The 19,030-nt window shown below is 44.5% G+C and overlaps 1 protein-coding gene across 12 annotated transcripts in view; it reads right to left on the bottom strand.

The window, feature by feature from the left end:
• Window positions 1-19,030, bottom strand: part of ANK2 (ankyrin 2) — a 281,232-nt gene that overhangs the window by 101,903 nt on the left and 160,299 nt on the right. For all 12 annotated transcript variants that reach the window (XM_039846891.1, XM_039846890.1, XM_039846888.1 and 9 more), the window contains 3 exons: window positions 7,161-7,259; window positions 3,279-3,464; window positions 29-127 (listed from right to left, as the gene is read on the bottom strand). In XM_039846891.1, the coding sequence (XP_039702825.1) occupies window positions 29-127; window positions 3,279-3,464; window positions 7,161-7,259 (384 nt within the window). The remainder of the gene's footprint in view (window positions 1-28; window positions 128-3,278; window positions 3,465-7,160; window positions 7,260-19,030) is intronic.

Here is a 19,030-nt window from a genome sequence, read left to right as displayed (position 1 = left end):
CCAAAAGGGAAGCTGCTGGCGCCCGTACCCTGGCTGTGAAGTCCACGGCGGCCCCACGGTTCAGAAGGAGCGTCGCCACGTTGACGTTCCCGTAGTGGGCGGCGATGTGCAAGGGGGTGAAACCACTCTACGGAAAGGAAAGAAAAAGACGGTGGGTAAAGCGCTTCCCCTCCACAAGCTGTGGTCACTGGATCAGTGGAGAAAGTCACATGGCAATTGTCTGCTTAGCATGTGAGCAATTCAATTCAAATCATTAACGCCTTAAAAAGACTTAAATTTTAGTGCTATAAGGTGGTAAAGAACTACATATATAAACAGGTAAATAAATAGCCTACATTTCTTGGCAACATTCTTCCTAATTACCTGAAAAATTTATCTATTTAGGAGTTTGTTATTTATACAAAACCACATTACTTGAGTTGGTTTAGCTTTACCGAAAATCAGAATATGATTAAACGACATAAGGTTTCGGCCACAGGAATAACTTAATTATGAATAAAATGTCTTCTCCGGAGAAAGACACAAAACTCATACATTTTTAAAGGATTGATGGCAGTGGTTGGCGCTGTCTCTCTGGAACTATGAAAATACTGCCCGAAGTCCTCACAGAGGGCACACGGCTCATGCCGCATCGATCACCCTGTCACGGTGCCTCTGGCCTCCCTAACAACCGTGTGTAGTCAGACTATGTCGTGACAGCGACAAAGAAGTTTAAAAACAAAAATTAAACAAAATACTTGGCATCAATGTGAATATAAAGGAAAAATTCAGCTGAACACAATTTTGAATGTTATTTAAACCAAATTTAATCAATAAAATAAGATTGATATAAAATAAGCAGGTTAAATCAATGATATGGGCATTAGAGGGCTGTTCCTCTAAGAATGGTTAAAAAATGAGTGAAAGTCTTAAATGGAAGAAAAGTGTATTTCTTTTCATTTTCTTTTTCTAATGAAAAAAATTTTTGTCGTTTTTACAATAGAAGAATATTAATTTTTATTATTAAAGTATGCAAAGATGTATTATACCCTTGCTCTGTAATTGTCGTAATTTCATTTCTTAATGGAAGGTTATAGAAACAATCGAGACTGTTCCTATAAAACTGGGTATCGATCCTATCTATAGTTGTGAGCTTATTTTGTATTGCTCTCTTTTATTTGAAACAAACTCTGCTGTCCATAGTATTTTTAAAAATATTATCTAAACATTACCTAAATCATAACCATTACTTTTCTATTCGCTTGATATGTAGGCTTTGGCGATTTTGTTTTTGAAATGGCCTAAGCCCACAGACACCTTAAGTGACAGCAATTCCTCTGTGCTCTGAGCCAAATTAGCTGCAAATAATTTCTGACTATAGAGAAGCAAGACACAAATAAGAAAAGTGACTACCCATCCAAATCTCACACTGTGTTTAGGATATTTTTATTTTGTTTCTTCTTGATGCCAAATATTCACGTCAAAATAGAGGGGAAAGTCAGTCTACAAACTGGCTGTTATTGTATAAAATGTCAATTTTTTTTATAATTTAGGAAATAACTGATGGCATGTTTTTCATTTTTATCTTGATATTTCCTATCATCCAGACATATCCTGAAGTGTCTATTATCCAAGTTATAATTTATTAGAAAAACAGTGATTGTGAAATCTTTTTCAAATTATTCAAATATAATATTTTTCTCATTTGCAAAAGTACATTAACTTTCTGTCTGACACAGCTTCAATGACCACCTGTGACTCCCTTGGAGGGACCCTCCCTGGGCCACGTGGCGGTGGATACTCAGCTAGCCTTCAGCAGGGCCATCCGTGGGAGGTATCCCTCCCGTGTCTTACTCAACTGTCCTCAAAGAAATAATTCTAACTCAGCACAAATTACGCAAACTGTTGCTTTCAACACAATGTTGAGTCAGTGTTGTTTTGAAAAATGTATATTAATCTCCAAAAATCACCTAAAAATTAAATGTATTAAAATCAATAATTAAGATATCAATTTGTATGGTTCCAGGCTTGAGCAATTTCACCAAGCAGATGGGCGTTTTTTAAAAAAAAAATTTCTGACCTAAGTGCCACACACAGAGATGGACCGGAAGAAATAATATGAATAACCCAAATATATTCGTGACTTAATAGGTAAATTTGTTAATAATAGTCTTAGGAACACACTAGTCTCAGTAAATACAAAGTGTGGCTCCTCAAAACCCCACAGGTCCACAGCCCAGTGACCACAAGGGACGTCAGTCCAAGTGAAAAGCGGCCTACATAAATATTCCCTAGCCTTTGAATGTGGATTACTTTTTATAATAAATATACCTCAATGTTCTCGGTATGTAGAAAACAGATGATTTGATGACAAGTATTATAAGACTTAGTAAGATAAAGGCAAATGCTTTGCTCATGATTGTTCGATATCATTATGGATTATATAGAATATATATAAAAAAATATATGGTAAAAAAAAAACATATATACAAAAGGGCAACTGCGATTAGATTAAAGGAGAAAACAGTGGCAGAGAAACCTCCTTAAAATTTAATTTGCTAGACTCTAACCTGAGAATCCTCATTAAGAGGGCCATGTCTTATTGGCAAGAGTTAATAGCAAAGCTCACTCAGTAAAATGCATATTAAAGAAGAGTTTCATTTCACACTGATAAAGTTTTTAAATAGTTTCGTTGATTAAAGAATGCTTCAAATATACGTTACATTAAATTTCTTGAATTATCTATTTCCCTTGATTATGGGAAAAGTTTTCATGGAAGTTCAAATCATTAGTAAAAATTAGTGAGCATTTATTCTAAATTGGGCAAAAAACCAAAATAAATGAAAGCAAGGCAAAGGTGGGTATAACCGTAATACTGTACCTCGGTTGTCCTATTCACCATCATCTGCAGCAGTGTCGTGTGGGAAAAAGAGGGGAGACATTACACATTGCAGACGAAGCAAACAGTCTGACAGGCCAGAACGCACGCTGCTCAGAGAAGACGGTCACAGAACCAGCAATACAAGCTCGTCTCGCTAACTCCGTTTCTACTGGGTTTTTTTTTTATTTATTTTTTTACTATAAATAGAATAAGCAGATTTCTAAAAAGCCGAACCTCATCTTTTAATGAAAATTTTCTTTAATTTTTGTCCCCTTCCTCCTGAAATACCTCTGAAAGTACCTTCTCCCCCTCGGTGACCGGAAGCGACTGTGCGGGATCGCGGGGGCCTACTTGGTTCTCGTGCCCCGGGAGGAGGCTGCCGGCCGCAGAGCCCTCTCCGCCCGCGCTCGGCCTTTACCTTGGACTGCACATCGGCGTTGTGGTCGTTCTGGAGCAGCAGTGCGGCAGATTTGGTGTCATCCTTCCTGGCGGCAATGTGCAGAGCTGGCAGCCTCACTTTCCCTTTGGTGTCATTCTCCAGGAGGATGGCCACTGCCTGGTTGTGACCTTGCTGGAGCGCCACGGCCAGCGGCGTAAAGCCATCCTAGTAAAACAGGAGAAAACGATCTTCCAGTACCTTCTGGAAGTTTGGGATTCGACTTCAAGCAATGGTATGTCTAATTTTTTAAGTAATGATTAAGATTGACAAGCAAAGCAAAAGGAGGAAAGATTGCTGTGAAGACTGAAGTGGATCGTAACCAGTCACGGCTTTCTCACTGATGTAAGGGGGACATTAAAGTCTCCCACTGTGACTACGTTGCTGCTAGTTTCCCCTTTTGGATCTGTTAATACTCGCTCTCTACACTTAGGAGTGCCCCGCTGGTGCCTGTGCATACAGACGTCCGTCTTCTGTGACATCCTGGGATGCCCGTCCTTGTCTTCCATCACGCTTGTTTTCAAGTCTATTTTGCCTGATGGAAGTACAGCTACCCAGCTTTCTTTTGGTTTCCATTTGCATGAAACATCTTTTTCCACCCAAACTGTAGACTTTTACGGGAAAATCATTTTCCTCAAATGTGTCATATAATATACACATTAAGAACTAAATTTTTAAATAATTGAATTTTAAATAAACACATTCCTTAATAGAATGGAAGAGTAAAGCATACAGTGTTCTAAGACAAAAAATAGTAGCCTAAATTTAGATCTCCATTTGGCATGAAGTAAGCACTCTGTGAAGGAGGAGCAAACACCCTGATTAGCAGATACAGTCAGTGCCACTGGACGACAGGCATACGTCTCAAATGTGCATCTGACAGATGCGTGGTTAGGCGATTTCATTGTTGTGTGAACATCACAGAGGGCACCTTCACAAGCCTAGAAGGTACAGCCTACCGCACCCCTGGGCCGTGTAAGTGCAGTCTATTCCTCTGCAGGAGAGGAAAAATAATTTTCCCTCTACTCTTCTGGATTCTTGGCTGAGACAGCCTTATAATAAAAGACAGATTAGCAGAAGGAAAACAAGCAGTTTAATAACACATATACCTCCCGTACACATGTCTCCCCAGGAAAAGTGAGTAACTCGCAAAAATGGCTGGCGCCACCTTAAGTACCATCTTCAGCTGAAGACAAAAGATGATGTTGGAGGTGGGGAATCAGCTATGGCAGGTGACCAGGAAAAGCACCGTAAAACAGGTGAAGGTGGTTACATAGACCTGAGGCGCTGCCTTCTGCACTAGAAGTTTCTAGAGGTCAGGCACCCCCACTTCCCGGAACAGTGAGGGGGACGCCCTTGCAGATGGCGATCTCTCTCACAGAGGAGCTGTCTTCCACAAGGACACTTCTCCCTGGTTTTCAGAGCCTATCCCCATGTCCGCTGGCTCTAAAATTGACCAGCTTAAACTAATCCTTATGCCAAAGAGACGTGTTCTGGGATGACAGGTCCTGTTCCGCCATGGTACCGGGCTACGAACCTGTGCAGTCTGCTGCTATACTGGACACTGTGGGCAACGGCAACACAGTGAGGTACTTAAGTAATGCTTCAGGTGCAACGTTGCCATAGCTACTGCTCACCGTGCCGTAGGAACATTTCAGCTCCGCTAGAATCTAACGGGACCCTCTGCCACACCGTGACAGCTTATATGACAAGAGTGTAAACTTTATTTTTTCTTAGAGGCAGGTGTTTGCTGACAGCAGAGAAATTTATTATCAAGTTTTTATTCTTCACCTTTGGTAATATTCAGGAAGAAGGAAGAGAGTGAGAATTATAAAAATGGTATGGGAGGGACACAGAACTCCCTTCAGAGATTTTATCTTTGAATCTCCCCATGCAGATTTCATTCTAATCTATACTTCATGGGAGAAGAGTATCTGGAACAACTGTTGCAAGTATCTCAACTAACTCTATGACAAGGAAACCCCTATTAAAATTCAGTAGTTTTGTTTTTCATCATTTACCAATGTTATTTGCTATAATTACAGGAAATTTCAAAACATTAAATATTTCTTTTCAAAGATGAGTCTCATTGCCATATGGAATGATTTCATAATTATCTGACTTTTGTGGTGGTTAAATTGTGTTGATTAGTAAGTAATTTTTTGCAGATTAGGTCTATCGTGTGTTCAGGTGACTGTCATCTTCAGGCACACACACATGCACAAGACTGTAGAGGGTGTCAGTGTAACATACAGCCCCGAAGAGGTGGAGCTGTTTAACAGAATGATGGGCTGAAGGGAACGTGCAAAGCTTTGTCCCCATGTGTTTCTTGATAATCATTAGGGCCAATGGTGGGGGGAGGGGTACGAGTGGTTAATCAACTAAGTTTACAAATAGTCAGTAAAACTTAAGTTGTTACCTAAATGATTAACAATGAACAACACAGGCATGTATGTGTCTAAGCTGGGATAGAAACTTCATTTGATTCACCTGCAAAAGCTGCGTTTCTATATGGAAGTTAGAGAATATTTCCATTTTCTGGCCATCTCAGTGTGGCATGCCTCTGCCGGTGCAGGGCACACAAATGGTGTCTCCAGGCTGAAACGCTACAGGGGGCTGGGCTGAAGGAGCCTCGAGACATCGGAGGCGTCAGCAAGCCGAGTTTCCCTAGACCGGCGGTCCCCAACCTTTTTGGCACTAGGACCCAGTGCTCCTGTGAGCATCTCGTGCCTGATGATGTGAGGCAGAGGTGAGGCGGTGACGCCAGCACTGGGGAGCGGCTGCGCACACAGATGAGGCTTCGCTTGCTCGTCAGCCACTCCCTGCCTGCTGTGCGGCCTAGTTCCTGACAGGCCACGGACCGGTACCGGACCACAGCCCGGGGATGGGGGACCCCCGCCCTAAACCATGGTGGGAATGTGAAGTCTTCATGGTGAGTGGAAAACTCTGTTGTGTAAAGTTTTCTTTAAGTAAATGATTCTAATTTCAAGGAAATATAGTAAAACAAACACAGACTCCCTTGTTTTGGTATATTGTTCTGAGGCCCGAAAGCAGAGCTATGGTCTCATATCGCTACTCAAGCTTTGCCTGAAGATATCACGTGCTACTCACGGACAGCAGTGTCTCAGAAAACAGTGGCCCCTAATCATAAGCGCTAGGGCGCACCCACGTGGTGAGAGTGTGACCTGCATGTGCCAGACAGACAGCCTGGGGTCACTTCCCGCCGGGACAGTTGTCCTTTCTGGTCATATGCAGGAAACATGGTCCCATTAATGGTGATTTCCTGGAATTTTTTTTAACTAATAAGAATAATCTGTCAGAAAGTTATTGCAATTGAGTCCATCAAGTTTTCTCCCACAGGGAATGGACATGATTTAACAGATTATACTCTCTCCCCTCAATACAGGGTAAAAGGGAGTTCATGTTTACTTTACCTAAAGACTCAACTCTCCAGAAAGGAGGTCATATTAGACATTAAAAATTATCGAGACGGCTCTGGATGACAAGTGCCCACCAGCCACCCTCCACGCCAGGGCAGGGGTCTGAAAGCGCTGTCGGTGGAGCCGCAGACGATGAAAAGGGGGAGCAAAGGCCGCACGCCCTGGCTGACGGGGCGAGCAGAGGCGCGTCCCAGCGGAACTGCTCTCCTCCCCTTGTCCGGTGACCCGCCCCCAACCTGCCAGTGGCCCCTGCATTTCTCCAAGGCGTAGGCTCGCTGAGCCCTGCGCACAAGTCGTTCCTTCACGGCCACTGTCATAGGTCACAGTGGTGACGTGAGCATTCCTGCACATTTTAGCAGGTAACAGGTCCTGTGCAGCTGGACACAAGGATCGAAGAGTTTGAGCCTCTGGGTTGGCATCTTACCTCGGTAGCCGTGCTCTGATTAGCTCCATTTTCCAGCAAATATTTTACAACATCGATGTGGTTCTCTTGGGCAGCCATGTACAAAGGAGTGAAGCCATTCTGAGGACCAACGATAAAAAAGACAACTTCAGTCATCTGCGAAGTTTAAACCCGGGAAGAATACAAGACAAGGAAAGAGAAAACACTATGAAGTAAACCTTTGCAATGGTGAAACATACCATATCTTCACAGTGAGTAAGTAATACAAATATTTACTACTATAGAACTAGATAAAATCAGAGTGAACCCATCCTCACACATAATTTCTAAAAGAATGAGGAGAAAAAGGTATGGCAGAAACATTTCCCGCATTCCTGTCTTCATTTCGGCACCAGAAATTCACATTTCTCACCACTTAACACTGTGTGAAAGATATTTAGTATTCTAATGCTTATATATTCTATAATATACAAAATTTTCACTATATATAAATATATAAAATGTTTACATACTGTTGTCTGTATTAACCAATTCATACACTATTTAAATGGACCACCATTATCTTGAATGTACGCAGGTTAGTTAGCACCTTAAAAAGTATAAATTATTACTCATTCCAGCATAGGCTAGGAGAGATCGCAAATCTGATTGAAAATAAAAAATCTGTATTTCAATGTTTTGATTGAAGTAGCATGATTTATACTGAACATCTTATTTTGTAAAGCCACTCTGAAATTCTTACATTCATTTACTCGATTATTTATTAACACGCAGCCACTAGCAGCTGGGCCATCACTGGGAACAGTGATAAACAAGACAGACCCTGTCCTCACGGAGCACTCGCTCCGGTGACATTACACCACTATGACGTAGTCACAGATTTAAAGACACCACGAAAATTTCATAACTTCAGTTGAAAACTAAGTTTAAACTGACACATTTTCTTTTCATTAGGTACTTTGCTATATATAATACCTCATAAAAGAAAAAAAAACTTTGTAAAAAATGAAATAATTTATAAACTCTGAAATCTAACAATTCTGTCCAAAAATAGTCACAGTCTTAAGCACAGTTGACTCCCTGTAAAATCCCATCACTAATGAGACCAAGTGAAACACAGACCAGACAGCGGGGTTTTCAAAAACTGAAAAGGAGAGAAAATAGCTCTTGAAAAATCCATCTATATATATTGTGTAAGTGTGGACGCATCATTCAAATGGCCAAGAGCCAGCAAAATTTAAGCAGAGTATACAAGTAGAATAAGAAATTTTAAATATGATTATCAAAGACAACCTGCAGCTTCAAATGGGGGAGCAGTGTCCGCACCCAGGGGCTACCGTAAGAGGAATCAGCTGACCACGTGCAGGGTTTGGGAAGCGCGCGCCCGCTCGCTGGACAGCACGTCTTTGTTAAACACGGCGAACAGGTGAAACCCTGTTTGCTCAGAGGAGCGAAGAGGTGGTGGAAGGGTGGCATCAGAGATCCGGGGGCATGGGGACCACGAGTGGGTGTGCAGTAGGGACGCAAAACGCGGACACAGACATCCAACAGGGCGGCGACCGCTACACGGCCCCTGACACCCAGAGGAAGGGGACAGGCGGGGCTGCCAGGTGTGCGGGGGAGATGTGCTGTCCTCAGAGCTGGTTCCTGGCTTGACAGGGACCCCTCCAGCTGAGCCAGGCAGAGGGTCCAGAGCGGGGCATGCCCAGCTGGTCCCCCCGCCCCGCAGACGCCCGGCGCTGGCGCTCTCTCAGGCTTCTCCCTGCGTCCAGCCTCCCGAGGGTGCGTGCTCTGCACGCTGGAGCGGGCAGGCTGGTGTTCCCCAAGGCATCCACGTGCTGGTCCCGGGGACCTAGGTCAGTTCCCGTGGCAACAGGGCCTGTGCTGCTGTGACTAAGCTAAAGGTCTCGCTGGGGAGGGAAAGCTGGGTCAGCCAGGGGGCAGTGAAGAGAATACAGGGCTCCACAGGAGGGCGGCGGAGGATGGCTTTGGAGGTGGAAGAGGGGACCTGACCCAAGGGAAAACAGTCTCAGAGCCTCGGGGGAAACCAGCAGCTGGTTCAGACTTCAGACTTCGAAGCTGGTCGGGGAGTCGACGTGTTATCCCAGCTGCGGACTCTGGTAATTTGCTGCAGCAGCCAGGAATCTCGCGTACACCCCGCGCTGTCTGCCGGGCAGGGCGGGGGTGTAAGGGGGACAGAGCTCGAAGGGGCAGGTTGGCATGTCCACGCCTTCGGGGTGACGCTCTTGCGCTGTGGCTGGAGCCAGGGGTGGGCAGAGAGGAGGGGCCGGCTGTGTGACCAGCGCCAGAACCAGCACCGCCCTCGGCCAGCCATGCAGGGAAGTCCACGGTTTCGGAGGGACCAAATGTGCACCCGTCACGTGTCACAAATACGTGTTTGTCCAGGAGGAGGACAGGGCTTACTTACCCAGCAGCTTCCTAGTTGACATGTGGCTTTTTCTTCTGAAAACACTGTAAGTGGGCCTCTCCGTACTCTTGGCCTGGGCCCTGCACGGGGCGGCACTGAGGTGACGGCCTGCAGCATAAGGGGGACCTCGGCTGGCGGGCGTCGTGAAAGCCCCATGTCTGCTCCATGATGGGGACCGGGGCTGGGAAGGGCAGTGGTGACAGGAACAGTTCCCGAGCTTCTGCCACAGGCACTCAGGCCCAGGTGCGTGGACTGCACTCTGCAAGTGACCACAACCGCAGGCCCCATTTGCCAGGGACAGTTGAGTCCAGCACAGCCTCCTGAGTGACTGTGAGTGGAGGCTCGGTGGACAAGGAGGCAGATGGCCTCACGCCTAGGACGGTCCTGCGGCATGAGTGCTGTCCCCATGTGAACTGAGGCGGCCAAGGCTCAAGTACTTGGGTAACTTGGCCAAAGTCTCCCAGGTAAGAAGTGACCTGAGTGACAAACGGGAACCAGTTCACAGACAGTCTTCTCCCCTGTGAAGGATGCAGGCCTCGATCCCGTCCACGTGTGGCCCTCAGCCCAGCGCGGAACACTCTGCTGCGGACCCTGAGGGCGCCCAGGGGCTGCCCTGACCTAGGCACTGGCGTCTGCACGCGTGAAGCCCTGGCAGGCGCGCTGTTCCTAAAGCTCACTTTTTAAGCTTCCTCAGGTGACAAAGAACCACCCGGTGGCTTGGGGCGGGGAGCACCATGGCCACATGTGCATTGCAGAAAGCTCTCTCTGGTGACCACATCTACCTCGGTTTAGGGTGCTGGGAGACAAGCACACGAGTAAGAGATTGATCTGCTTTGCAGTATTTGCAACAGTGTAGACAAAAGGGAGGCAACCGAGCCCTGCCAGCGCCTGGGCTGGGAAGGGGGGTCACTGATACTTAATGCGTGACGTAAGAAGGCAAGGACGATCGCCACGGCCCGAAAGATGCAGGAAGTTACCCTTCCTAACTCACTGAGCCCGCCGGAAAATGTCAGCCCTGCCTCTGGGCAGCTGGCCCTTTACCACACCTATAAATGTTCCAGCAGAGCTTCTACCTTCACACATAAATGGGTTAACGACACAGGACGGTGGCTTCTTTCCACGCATCCAGGTGCCTCCCAACATACGACGTCTCCCTATTTTTCTCAAATCACCTGACCGCATGTAGGTATGAAAGTCTATGTATTTCCTCCTTGTTGGTATAAAAAAGTTAGAGAGCCACAGCTGGCCGGTCCCTGGAGGGTGCCAAGAAGGTCGGCATCATCATGACTGTGCTTCCAGTGTGACCAGTGGGCGCCTCCACCAACTGGCCGCTACATATTTTGAACATTTCTCCTCCCCTTAGCTGATATTAAATATCTGCATTCATTTACATTTATTCGACAAAGCTGTGTGGCAACTCTGGCTGCCAGGCACCACTCCACTGGGGGGTTCGGGGTGAAAGCAGAGGCCCTGCCCTGCCCATCAGGCGCCCGGTCCAGGGGCTGGGCTGGGCGCATGCCGCCGAGACAGCAGAGGTCAGTGCACGCACAGGTCATTAGCTTCTTTAAAAAGGTTACGTGTTGGATATAAGGAGAACACAGAGGGACAGAGAACTCAGCTGGATGAGGAAATTAAGTCTGAAGGACATCATGGGAGTGACAGCTGGAAACACTGGGAATGACTTGGTTTGAACTGAGTCACAGAAACCTTGGAGCTGGGCACAGGAAGCAGGAAGCAGGAAAGGGACTTACAACAGGGGAGACCCAGGGAGAAGGTACACGGAACACATGGGCATCTGTGGAGAAGGCAGGTGACCAGTGGGAGAGGGGACTGAGACGGGGGGCGGGAAGGGGGGCAGTAAGACCCACCTGGGGGAGGGAAGGAGTCTGAAGTTTATGCTCAACTCTGGGGAGTCAATGACACTTTTAAGCAGGGGAGGGGAAGGTGACAAGGTCACACTTGCATTTAAAAGAGATTATTAACTTGCCAGGAGTGGAGAGGATGAATTGGAAAATGGCCAGGGTATAGTCTGGGGGAGTAAAAAGAAGGTTTTTATGATAATCCAGTTGAGAAGTGAGGATTAGAAATAATAGGATTTGTTGTATTTATGTAATTATATTCTACTTCATGCTTTCAAAGGTTAGAAGTGTTTCCAGTCTATATGGTTTATTAGTCATTGATAATATTTCTCAGGTTTGTAAAGTTATAACACTCTTCTTTTAAAATTGCTGTTTTGAGAATTCAAGCACTTGTAATATTACAAAAAATATTTCCCCATTTTCATTAGTGATATAACTATGAACCGCTGATCAGAGTTTAGCCACTGGTGAGAACTTCTTTGGGTATTGGATTATCTAGGAAAATGAATAAATACAAGCTAATATTTATATATCCTCGAGTTTTTCAGAATATTGTTAAAGTAAATCTATTTGACATCTGTATCTCATTTCAAAGAAATCGTACGGACACAATAATGTCAGTATGCAAAGTAATAAATGGTTTAGAATCAATGTTTTGGACAATGACTAAAACTCTGAGAACTATCATCACCTGTTTTTCAGGATCTTAATTTTGTCAGCACATATAAGCTTACTCTTTCCTTACGCAAGATCTGTCTACTGGATGACGTGAAATGATGGATCATATAAAGTTATTTTTACCTTAATCTAAGAATCAACGTAACTATTCAATTCAATGGGTCTTTTTTACAGCACCAAATTTGTTCTAAAAATTTTCACCAAGGCACTGGACCAGGTGTTTTGAAAGTCACAATTATGGATGTAATAGTTCCTGCCCTCAAGGAGTCACAGAATACATGTGTACAGAATCGCCTACGGCTCAACACATGCTGCGCCTGCCCGGAGAGAAGCACGAGCAAAGCGACCGCGCTGGGGAGCGACAGCGCGGTGAAGACGGTGTCTGCTCCGGACCGGCGCCTGGGCCCGAGAGGACATCGGGGGCCTTCATGAGACCAAGATGTAGCTCTAGGGAGAACGCATGTCTTCGCTGTTCTTTTCTTTTCCTGTTTCATTTGTACAGGAAGCTGAGTGTGTTTGCTCCAGGCGTGTACTTCACTCGGGAGTTCTGTTCTCGAAGCCTAATATTGAGTCTAGTGAATAGTAAGTAGAACTACTGAACGTGAGCAGGAGCCAAAGCAAGAATGCATCTTGGAAAAAATGTCAGACAAGTCTAAAATGTTTTTAAAAATAATTCAAAGATCTCTTGGCCAGAGAGATAACAGAGAACTGCAATTCATGGGTGACATAACCACCTGGCTAAAGATAAACCTGACATGATTTCACAGCTCAAGCACATGCCAAAACGGTGTAAAGGGATCACGAAGCCTGCGAACGGTGCGCGCATCACCGTTCTCTGCACACTCCTCGTTCCTTCTGGTTCTCACCTTTGGTCCTACGCTGCCAAGCTTATTAAGCATATTTCGGTGATTCAAAGAAACCGCCCTATCTCTCTAGGTTAGAACGTTAACGCTACACGGACACACCATTTCATAGCTGAGCGACTTGAGTCGAGACTGAGTGGATGGACGCCAAGTGGGCCATCCAGCCGCAGAGGTCAGAGACACGATGGGAGGTGAGTGGACGCGGCAGGTGCAGAGATGCTGGGAAACACGTCACCAGCCCTTGTCACCTTTCAGGCCTTGACACAGTGTCCCCTCTCTGAGAGGCTTTGCTCGGTACCTGTCACAATGCTTAGCACGTTACAGGCGCTCGATAAACATTTGTTACACGGCTGAGCGAATCAAGTAGAATAGGGTCCGAGTTCCTTTCATGTCTGCAGTGGTTTCAAAATGCAGCTTCGAATTCTTTGACACCCCTCCCTTCACACGTGGAGCCCAGTTCCCGTCCCTTGAACGTGGCCAACACAGCGATCAGAACGACAGCAGGTGACTGGAGGCTGCATGAAGGCTCCGCCACGCCTCGTTCTCTCTGGCAGCACAGCTCTGACGGAACTGCGCCGCCGCCTCGTGACGACACTCAAGCACGGCCTGCGTGGAGACTCGGGTGAACAGAGGCTCCAGCAACAACCAGCGCCAGCTTGCCGCCTAAGTGAGAAAGGCAGCTTAGGGTGAATCCTCCAGACCCAGAGAAGCCTTCGAACGGCTTCTGTCCTGGGTGACACCTTCACTAAATCTCATGAGAGGCTGAGCTGTGATCACACAGCTGAGCCACTACAGAACCCCTGCTCCACAAACACTGTGATAACCATGTTCACTGCTATTTCGAGCCACTGAATTTGGAGCTCCTTTGCTTTGCAGCCACAGCTAGCTCGCACACGTCCAACAAGGTCGCACCTGCCCTGCCCTGCCCTGCCCTGCCAAGCACACCTATCAGCACGTACCCAACGCTGCTTCCTTTCTCTTTAGGAAGGAAGTTACTTCCAAATTTTCAAATTTTCTAGTCATACAACTGTCTCCAAACACCATCTTACCTAGAAACTACAAAAACTATCAAACACGGTGGCACCATTTAACGCTGACTGAGCTCTGACTTCAGTAGCGTGTCCCCAACCCCAAAGCACCAAGACCATGGTCCCTGGACTGGGCTGGGTTCCGAGGAGGAGCTACACAAGGGACCCTTCCAGTAGAACGGAGGGTCACCAGAGCTACAAGTGACTGCAACTGGGAAAGACTGAGTCTTTGCATTAGTAAGAAGGAATGAGCGGAGCAGGTGGCTTCTGTGTATGTGCTTAGATGAAGCAACCTAGTCTGAGAGTTTGCAAATTACAGTTTTAAATCTTGATAATACTCTTAATGCCATGTGCCACTTGCTCGTTTTCTGAGAGTATTACATGTACTTTCCATATCTACTGTAAAACTCACCACCCATTACACAATCAATTTCAATGGGAAAAAATGGGAAGTTATAGATGGCTCTGGGTTTGAACCTAGCGAGAGCGGCACTTCCCTTCCAATGCAGCCTCTCCTATGCAGGAAGGTCAGTGTCAAGATTTAGGTGTTTCTCAAAGCAGAATCCTCCCCCAGCCTCAGCCATGCTGCGAGCAGGCTGGCCCTCACCCAGCGGTCAGCGCTGGTCGGGGGTGACCACTCTAGCTGCCATCCCGGGTACTATCACATTCTTCCTCTCCATTAGCCTTACGAGAGAGAAGGTCAGGAAGCATCCCCAAATTATCACCCAGCTTTAAGGTCAGGATGATTCAAATAATTTCTCTAAATATATGGTAAACACACAGCTGCAAAGGATATAAAAATCCAATGGGTACTACTAATTGCAGTCACAAAAATAAACACTGTTCTGTGTATTCCACGGGTATACTTAGGGCAAAAGAACAAAAGATGCAATTATACACTTGCTTGGTAGTTAAGAAGGTATTTTATTAATTAAAATACCGTACAAATTTTCTCAGATGATCTAAACTTGACAATTCTTTATCAGGGTTAAGACTACAAGTTATCTCAACCACCTTATCTGCAAAGGTCCCCTTTAAGGGATTATAGCTAAACCACTAAATGACGTTAAAATGATTAACGTTCTAAACCTAGGGAGGTTAAATTTTATGGCGTATTTACCAAATCATCTTGTCTTGTCCAGAACTACACTATTCAGGCCATTTAATAGAGAAGACTATGGCCCATCATCACTCAGCCACAGGAAGTAAGAGCGGGGTCTGAACCCCAAAGGACTCCAGACTCGGGGCACCCTCCATGCCCCTTAGCTGCCCGCTTCCGACCAGGATCAAACTGCCTCCAAGAACACCCACGCTCCCATCTGGGAACTGGATGACGAACCGCCGCCTGTCTTCCCCTACGCCACTCACTGGAGACGCGCAGGAGAGCTCTGACCAGCCATGGCCGTGAACGTGGCACAGCCAGCTCCATGGGCAACGTCCTCGTGTTCTCCTGGACACCAGAATCCCTCCAGTGTCTATTTCCAGTGGGCAAGAAATTTAGGGGGGTGGTTGACAGGAGAGAGAAGGCTACACACTTTGTATTTGTGACTTACCCTGACAGCCCAGTGAAATAAGTAGTGCATCTCTACACAATTCAAGGAAATGAACACTCACAGGGATGAAGCACAGGCCTCAAGCTCCACACTACTTCAGGCACGGAGATGGGGCCGGAGCCCACAGGGAACGAATCCTGAAGCTCATGCCCTTTCTACCACACTACTCTGCCATGCGCTTGAGCAGCAAGTGGGGCAGTATTTTATCATGTCTGGGTATTGCTAGCCATCAGAAACACCACTGAAAACACTGTGTTCCCACTGCATCTGCCATAATCCCTGCTTTCAGCTACTCAAGGATAAAGTACCAAGAAAACACGTGAACTATTTGACATATTTCAAGTTAATCATTTCAGTTAGCCCTATACATCAGCTTGAACTAATCTTCCTAAAACTACTGGAGTTTACCTAACTTATTTGAACTTCGTATCCATGAAAGCCAAAAAAGTCCCTTCTTTATTTACCCAAGTATGAAGTAGTGTTTTCTTGTTTGCAATTGAAGGCATCTTAGTTGACAGAGACATCTACACTAAAATAGAGCTTATACTATTGCAATGAGTTTAAAATAAAGCATTTTCCAGGAAATTTAAAATATCACAAAGCGTATCGCAAAAATAAAAGTATTAAAAGCAAAATTTACTATAATTATGTTATAAATATATAATTCAGTAACCCTGAGATACATCTGCAGAAAAAATATGAAAGATGTTTAAGAATGAGGTTAAACTACAAAAAAGCAGGTGGATTATTTTCAGTAAGGAAATAAATTTGCTCTTCCAAGTGTTCAGATTTTTAAAATAATTTTTTTCTGTTTGAGAGGCTAATGTAAAGTAAGGTATTCAGTGGTAGGTTTTCTTCCATTGTTATTTTTGCACATATAATGCTAACTTTTATTTAAGTTGTTAATAGAAATGGCAAGTTTATCTGTCCCTGGATTAAATGCTTTCTCATTATATCACATACAATTTTATAATAATCTATATAAATGTCTTTATGTTGTGTATATAATAATTTTAAAATAAAAGCTAAAATTAAATTTGCAGATGTTGTGCCCTTATTATTCTCTACAGAAGTAATGAAAATGTCTCAACATTGAAGATAAAATTTTAACATAAAGTTAAGAATATTTTAATATCAAAACAAAATAGAGTAATTCCTTGATACATTTTCTTTAAATAAATTTTTCTATTTTCGAATTGCTGAACAACATCGATTACTAGGTTCAGATCCTTAGTATGTAATAATTTGCTTGGCATATATAGCAAGTGCTTTAAAAATGTATATTTTTAAGCAACTTCATAAATGACCCAGTAGCTTAGAAGAGGAAATGTGCCACCTCCAAAAGCAAAAATACTGCGAAAATTAAGTCATAACAATCACTGTGGGGTGCTTTTATTTTCCCTCGACAAAGTCAAATCCATAAACCTGAAATAATTGTTTTGAATTAAGCCATAGTAATAATTTAATTGCTTATTGTTTTATCATTTTGAGGTTGAGTAAATATAACAGGATCAAAGAATTTCGACTCTCCAGATCAAAATACTGAAAATAAGCTATAACTCTTTTACTTCTCTTATACAATATACCCCCAAAAATGTTTTTAAATTAATGATTACCACACAGGTTTCTTATTTCTGCTCAAGTGTCTCTGAGAAAATAAAATGCTCTTCCGAGTCTTTAAAAACACATCTAACACATCAAAACACCATATGGTTCATTTGGACCAAGCCGCTCACAGCCCCATGTCTGATAACTGCCCCGCTCCCCCCCTGCCCCCCACAGCCCCGCATGGCACCTGGCGGCCTGAGCTTTGGCAGGGCACACGCAAGGCAGTATGCAGCACCCCGTCGATGCTCAGGCCCACATCCGCCAAGTCCCGTGTCCAATGAGATGAAATGACCGCAATGTCAATCATTTTTGCCATTCAATGATTAGAATATTTTGCATGCCGATTCAAAAATTGAAACATACAGTCGATAGCATGCAGACACTTAAACACACTCCATTTGAATTCAAACATTTTTTCTTAATTTTCCTAAGTAAAAATTTCCTTTTCTTTTATTCCAAAATATTTCCTATAAGTTTTTTCAGTCTTTCAACAGCGCTCAATCCAATGCCATTCTTCCCTCTTGTCTAATATTAAAGTTTGGGATATAACTGAGGTCCCATTTCACATCCTATCAGAAGTGAGAACAGGACCGGGAACGCACACGGATTCCGGAACGTCTGAGCATCAAGGACAGTCCGAGGCAACAGAAGCTGCCGGGAACTCTGCCCTGCTCGCGGGGCAGTGGCGCTGACTCACCCCTGGCTAAGCTCGGTCAAAAGCCGCTGCGGCGTCAGAGCAGGCAGTGCCTCAGGGCAGTGCCGAGGCCAAGAAAGGAAAGAGCACCAGGAACATGGCCAGCCCCCAGGGATAACTCGCTATTTAACAGCTGCTTAACACGTTCTAGTTCTGAACTTGCCGAAGATACAACCTCAAAGAATGAATACTATCCATGTAATGACATAGAAACTCACATGGACAACACATGGAACCACCTGTCACATACTCAGACAGGTGTGCTGTGGAGTATTTATTTCTCATTTAGACCTTGAAATACACTCACATTCACCAAGGACACACACACACACACACACACACGCTCATGTAGTTAAAACATCTCCCTGCAGTCAGTTGAAGAAGGCTATCAGGGCAGATGGGAATAAGCATTCGTTGCAAAAATCTCATGGTAACAAGCAGAACTCAGGGGCCAGTGCAGTAACAGAACACTTGGATTTTGGCAGCCATAGAAATAAGGAAAATGTGATAGATGATGAGAGCTGTCATATTTTTGAGGAAAAAAATCTTGCTGCTTCCCATCTAGAATCTTTAGTTCATACAATGGACACAGAAGACACAGAGGTAGTCATCTGAAGGTGCCTGAGGCCGTTCCTTGGAAGGACTCTCCCAAGCACCTCTATGTCAGGGGACGAATCTTCACCCAGGGAAATAAAAAAGTGGCAAGGTTAAGTCATGTACCCCCTGAAAACTGTAACTGTGACATCTTCACCAAGACAGCATTTGTCTTTCTCTATCTGGTTTACTTCACTCAGCTTCGTGCCCTCCAGTGAACTGTTCTCTAAAAGTAATTTTAATGCTGGAATGCTACTAGGATATGAGATCATTCCATTCCATGCAAAATTTTAAAGACTTCAGTTGTCATCATTTTCCTGTTGAACTTGGAATGCCGAGAAATACAGATGCTCTTACAAAACTGTAATCACCCAGCAAGCTGATTTTCAGAGTCAAAAGCAACATAAGTATCCTGACTTCTTTCATATCCCTGGTTCGAATACAAGTACATGCCTTTGTCTTAACTTCAGAGAATCTGAATTATAATAGTAATTTCCTCGATTTAAAAGACCAAGAAACTTATTAAGAAAAAACCAAATATATATGTATATATTTGGAGGAAAAAAGCGGAAAACAAAAGCTTTTT

Source organism: Pteropus medius, unplaced genomic scaffold, assembly GCF_902729225.1.
Source record: "Pteropus medius unplaced genomic scaffold, Ma_sr-lr_union100, whole genome shotgun sequence".
In the NCBI taxonomy this organism is placed as follows: Eukaryota; Metazoa; Chordata; class Mammalia; order Chiroptera; family Pteropodidae; genus Pteropus; species Pteropus medius.
This window is presented reverse-complemented; position numbering and strand designations above follow the sequence as displayed.